Source organism: Eimeria mitis, genomic scaffold (genome assembly GCF_000499745.2).
Source record: "Eimeria mitis Houghton genomic scaffold, Emh_scaff650, whole genome shotgun sequence".
In the NCBI taxonomy this organism is placed as follows: domain Eukaryota; phylum Apicomplexa; class Conoidasida; order Eucoccidiorida; family Eimeriidae; genus Eimeria; species Eimeria mitis.
In genome coordinates, this window is record NW_013574658.1 from 6,570 (window position 1) to 12,105 (window position 5,536).

Here is a 5,536-nt window from a genome sequence, read left to right on the forward strand (position 1 = left end):
CTCGGGGGGCCATCGGGGGGCCCCCCATGGGGGCCCCCTCTGGAGGGTACCCTGGGGGGGCCCCCCCTGAGAGAAACGATGGGGGGAGGCCCCCAGAGTGAAACCCTGGGGGGCCCCCCCATGGGGGGCCCCCCGACGGGGGGGCCCCTGGGGGCCCCCCAAGGCTTTGAGGGGCCCCCCTCTTTGGTTAGTCAGCTGCTGCCTTCAACTGCAGCAACTGCACCGCCAGTAGTAGCAGCAGCAACACTAGCAGCAGCAGCAGAAGGAGAAGTAGCAGCAGCAGCAACAACAGCAGCAACAGCGCCAATAGCAGTAGCACCAACAGCAGCAGCAGCAGCAACACCACCACCGCCACCACCGCCAGCAGCAGCAGCAGCAGCAGCAGCAGCAGCAGCAGCAGCAGCAGCAGCAGCAAGCAGCGCATGCAAATTACCTCTAAGACGTGCTGCATCAGACCCCTCCGCCTCTCCTCTCCTAGGGGGCCCCCCAACCCCCCTGGGGGCCCCCCGCCCTTGGGGGCCCCCCCCGGGCGAGCAGTTCAGGGGGCCCCCCGGGGGCCCCCATGGGGGGCCCCCTAGTGAGCAGCAGGGTGGGGGCCCCCATGATGATATAAAATTTATTTATAATGCTTCGGGGGGCCCCCCAGGGGGGCCCCCTGGTGATGATGAGTGGGGGGGGGGCCCCCCTGAGGGAGAGGAGACAGCAGCAGCAAAAGCAGCAACAGAAGGAAAAGAAGAAAAAGAAAAAGAAAAAGAAAATAGACAAATGAGGGGGGCCCCCTTCTATCTGCTGCACTCCTCTGTCTCTCCCCCCCCAAAAGAAAAAGAAAGCAAAACAATAATAAAAACAACAAAAGGGGCCCCTGCTGCTGCTGCTGCTGCTGCTGCTGCTGCTGCTGCTGCTCATGCTGATATATGCATGCATACAGACACCGAAGACAGAGAGCAGCAGCAGCTGCTGCTGCAGCTGCAGCAGCTGCAGCAACACAAACAGCAGCTGCAGCGCCAACAGCAGCAGCTGCAGCAGCAGCAGCAACGCCAGCAGCAGCTACAGCAGCAGCAGCAACGCCAGCAGCAACAGCTGCAGCAGCAGATACAGATACAGCAGCAGATGCAGATGCAGTTGCAGCTGCAGAAGCAGATACAGCAGAAGCAGCAGCAACAGCATCAGCAGCAACAGCAGCAGCAGCAGATGCAGCAGCAGCAAATGCAGCAACAACAGATGCAGCAACAGCAGCAGCAGATGCAGCAGCAGATGCAGCAGCAACAGCAACATCAGATGCAGCAGCAGCAGCAACAGCAGCAGCAGATGCAGCAACAGCAGCAACATCAGATGCTGCAGCAGCAGCAGCAGCAGCAGCAGCAGCATGCATCAGTTGTGTTTCCTTTTTCAAGTGCCCCCCGCAGCGTCCCCATTAATTTGGGGTGTATAGGCAGCTCAGCAGCAGCAGAAAAATCCCTGAGGTGTACATACACCTCGAGCTGCTGCTGCTGCTGCTGCTGCACTACACTGCCACAAAACCCTGCAGCAGCAGCAGCAGCAACAGCAGCAACAGCAGCAGCAGCAGCAGCAGGAGAAAGAGGAGAACGAGGAGGAGGAGCGGCAGCAGCAGCAGCAGCAGCAGCGCCACGAACAGCTGCAACTGCAGCAACTGCAGCAGCAGCAGCAGCAGCAGCAAACACCGCAGCAGCAGCAACACATATTGGGGGGGCCCCCCCCTGGGGGCCCCCAGGAGATAGGGGGGGGGCCCCCCTTAATTATTTTTGTTTGTCTCCTCGTTTGTTTATACAGCAGCAAGAAGGAGACAGTGAGCCTATTGTTTTTATTTATTTATTTATTTATTTATTTTATTTTATTTATTTATTTATTTATTTATTTATATTTCTTTGTTTATTTTTGTCTCCTTTTGTCTCTCTTTTTCTGTTTTTTTTGCCTCCTTTTCTGTCTCTCTTTTTGTCTCTTTTCTGTCTCCTCCCAATTGAGGGGGCTTCATACTTCTGCTTCTCCTGCTGCTGCTGCTGCTGCTGCTGCAGTTGCTGCTGCTGCTGCTGCAGTTGCTGCTGCTGCTGCTGCAGTTGCTGCTGCTGCTGCTGCAGTTGCTGCTGCTGCTGCTGCTGCTGTTGTTGTTGTTACTGTTGCCGCTGCTGCTGGTCCTGTTGCAGTTGCTGCCGTTTCTGCTGTTGCTGCTGTTGCTGCTGCTGCTCCTTCTGTTGCTGCTGCTGCTCTTGATATTGTTGTTATTGCTGCTGCTGCTGCTGCTGCTGCTGCTGCTGCTGTTGCTGCTGCGTCTTTTTGTGCTGCAGCAGCAGCAGACAACGACTTGAAGAGTATCGGCAGCAGAGACCAAAGCCCAACAAATCAGCAGCAGCAGCAGCAGCAGCAGCAGCAGTTGCTGCTGCTGCTGCAGCAACAGCAACTGCAGCAGCAGCAGAAGCTGCTGCAGCAGCAGAGGCTGCAGCAGCAACAGCGACTGCAGCAACAGCAGCAGCTGCAGCAACTGCAGCAGCATCAACAGCGGCTACTGCAGCAGCACCAGCAGCAGCAGCAGCAGCAACAGCTGCAGCAGCGTCAACAGCAGCTGCAACAGCTCCAACAACTGCAGCAGCAGCAGCAGCAGCAGCACCAGCTACATCAGCAGCAGCACCGCCACCATCAGCAGCAGCAGCATTTCCATCAGCAGCAGCAGCAGCAGCAGCTGTTGCTGCAGCAGCAGATGCTGCTTAAATATACTGACGTGGGCGCCCCCAGGGCCCCTGCCTTGCTGCCTGGGGGCCCCCCTATGCAGCAGAGCAGCAGTACCCTGTTTTAGGGGGCCCCCTGCAGCAGCAGCAACAGCAGCAGTAGCAGCAGCAACAGCAGCAGTAGCAGCAGCAACAGCAGCATCAGAATTAACAGCAGCAACAGCAGCAACAGGAGCTGCAGCAGCAACAACAGCAGTAACAGCTGCAGCAACAACACAGCAGCAGCAACCACAGTACTAACAGCAGCAGCAGCAGCAGCAGCAGCAACAGCAACAACAGCAGCAGCAGCAATACCACTTATGCATGCGTGCAAATGAAGTATCTGCTTCTTAAAGAAGAGAAGGGGGGCCCCCTTCTATCAACAAAGACAAAGGGGGGGCCCCCGGGGGCCCCCGGGGGCCCCTGGGGGCCCCCCTTGCTGCTGCAGTGAGAGGGATAGGCTGCAGCAGATAGAAGAGAGTGTATCTCTATCTGTCTCCATCAATAATATATATATCTGCTGCTGCAGCTGCTGCTGCTGCTGCTGCTGCTGCTGCTGTTGCCGTTGCTGTTGCTGCTGTTGCTGCTGCTGCTGTTGCTGCTGCTGCTGCTGCTGCCTCTCTTCAACAGCCCCAACAAACGCATGCAAAGAACTGCAATTGGCTTGGCAGCAGCAGCAGCAGCAGCAGCAGCAGCAACTGCAGCAGCAGCAACTGCAGCAGCAGCAACTGCAGGAGCAGCAACTGCAAGATCATCAGCAGCAACTGCAGCAGCAGCAACTGCAGCAGCAGCAGCAGCAGCAGCAGCTAAGCATCAACAACACCTGCCTCAGTAACAGCAAAAGGAATAGCAGCATAAGGTAGATGGGGGGCAAACAATACATGCATACAACGCATGCGTGCTAGCTGTTCATACACCTGCTGCTGCTGCTGCTGCTGCTGCTGCTGTTGCTGCTGCTGCTGCTGCTGCTGCTGGAGTGCAGCAGAAGCTGTCGTCCCCTCATCACCAGCAGCACCAGCACCAGCACCAGCAGCAGCACCAGCAGCAGCAGCAGCAGCACCAGCACCAGCAGCAGCAGCACCAGCAGCAGCAGCAGCAGCAGCAGCAGCAGCAGGTGCATCCGTGCTGCTGCAGAAAGGAGACAGACGCGAGAGAAGGAGACGGTAGTTGAGGCAGCCCCCCCAGACCTCTCCTAGTGCTGCTTTTACATCAGCAGGGGGTGTTGCTGCTGCTGCTGCTGCACGTGCTGCTGCAGATACTGCTGCTGCTGCTGCTGCTGCTGTTGCTGCTGCTGGTTCGTCGCATACAGGCATAGAATGGTGTACCTGCTGCTGCTGCTGCTGCTGCTGCTGCTGCTGCTGCTGTGTGTCTTCGATCCGTCTTCTCTTGGCGTCATCATCTGCTGCTCTCCCCGCTATCTCTTGCTGCTGCTGCAGGTGGAGCAGGATCTATAACAGCAGTAACATGATTGGCGACGATGCAGCAGCAGCAGTACTCTGCAGCAACTCTCCGCAGCAGTGCTGCTATTCGTATGAGTTTGCTGTTGCGGTTTGCTGCTGCAGCAGCAGCAGCAGCAGCAGCATCAGCAGCAGCAGCAGCAGCAGCAGCAGCAGATGGCCGCAGCACAGCAGCAACTGAATCTATCAGCAGCAAACGTACACCACCCCGAGACACCACCAACCGCGGCAGTTTATAAAGGAGACAAAATATAAACTCCTCCTCGCAGTTTATTTCTTCTATATATATTTGCTGCAGCACCTCTGCTGCTGCTGCTGCTGCTGCTGCTGCTGCTGCTGCTGTTGCTGCTGTTGCTGCTGCTGCTGCTGTGCGCCGCAGCAAACGCTGCTGCACTATCTCCCCCAAACGAGCAGCAGGGAACGCGCCCTCAGAATGAATATAATAAACAACCCCCCCCCTGCTGCTGCTGCTGCTGCTGCTGCTGCTGGTGTTTGTATGGGGGAGGAGACGTGCGCGCTGCTGCTGCAGCAGCTGCTGCTGCAGCACACACTCAGCAGCAAGCGACAGCAGCAGCTGGGTTTTGCCGCTGCCAGCAGCACCACACACCTCACCCAGCATCCCTATAGGGAAGCCCCCCCCCAAGGATTTATCTAAGAAGGGTTCAGTAAGAGGCAGCAGCAGCTGCTGCTGCTGCTGCAGCAGCATCGGCATCTGCTGCTGATGCAGCAGCAAATGCTGCTGCTGCTGCTGCACTGCTGCTGCTTGTATTATCTCCTCCCCACCACGATCACGCCACAAAGAAGAACGAGGCGGCCACTGCAGCAGCTCATCAGCAGAACAACTCTTACCGCTTGCTGCTGCCTCTATAAATGCATTTGCTGCTGCTGCTGCTGCTGCTGCTTCTGCTGCTCCTGCTGCTGCTGCTGCTGCTGCTGCTGCGGTTGCTGCTGTTGATGATGCAGCCGCGCCGTCCCCTTCATCCTCATATAAAGGGGCATCCTCCTCTTGGCAGAGATCAGCAGCTGCAGCAGCAGCAGCAGCAGCAGCAGCTGCTGCTGCTGCTGCTGCTGCTTCGTCAGAGGGTCCGGGGGCCCCCATGGTGCATGCAGCGCCCAGCAGGGGGGCTTCCTGCTGCTGCTATTGCTGCTGCTGCTGCTTTTGCTGCTGCTGTCGGTGCCTGCATTCGACTGGTTGCTGCTGCGGTTGCTGAGCTGTTGCTGCAGCAGCAGCAGCGGCTGCAGCCTAAATTATATAGTTTATTTCAGATTAAATTAATTATTTTTTATAATTCTTTCTTATTAACTCTCTCCTGTGTATATACACACCACAGCTGGGGGGCCCCCCCCCCCCGGGGGGGG

The 5,536-nt window shown here is 57.3% G+C and overlaps 2 protein-coding genes across 2 annotated transcripts; one reads left to right on the plus strand and one right to left on the minus strand.

Moving 5' to 3' along the window:
* Positions 1–78: 78 nt before the first annotated feature.
* Positions 79–2,809, plus strand: EMH_0018700 (uncharacterized protein; the record flags this gene model as incomplete). The annotated part of the gene is made up of 2 exons (XM_013501207.1): positions 79–1,393; positions 2,163–2,809. 2 exons carry the CDS (start codon positions 79–81, stop codon positions 2,807–2,809), a joined length of 1,962 nt encoding a protein of 653 aa, XP_013356661.1.
* A 399-nt stretch (positions 2,810–3,208) lies between these two features.
* EMH_0018710 (DNA repair protein recA, putative) lies at positions 3,209–5,276 on the minus strand (the record flags this gene model as incomplete). Its single annotated transcript, XM_013501208.1, has 3 exons — positions 3,209–3,341; positions 3,636–4,168; positions 4,380–5,276. 3 exons carry the CDS (start codon positions 5,274–5,276, stop codon positions 3,209–3,211), a joined length of 1,563 nt encoding a protein of 520 aa, XP_013356662.1.
* Positions 5,277–5,536: the final 260 nt, after the last annotated feature.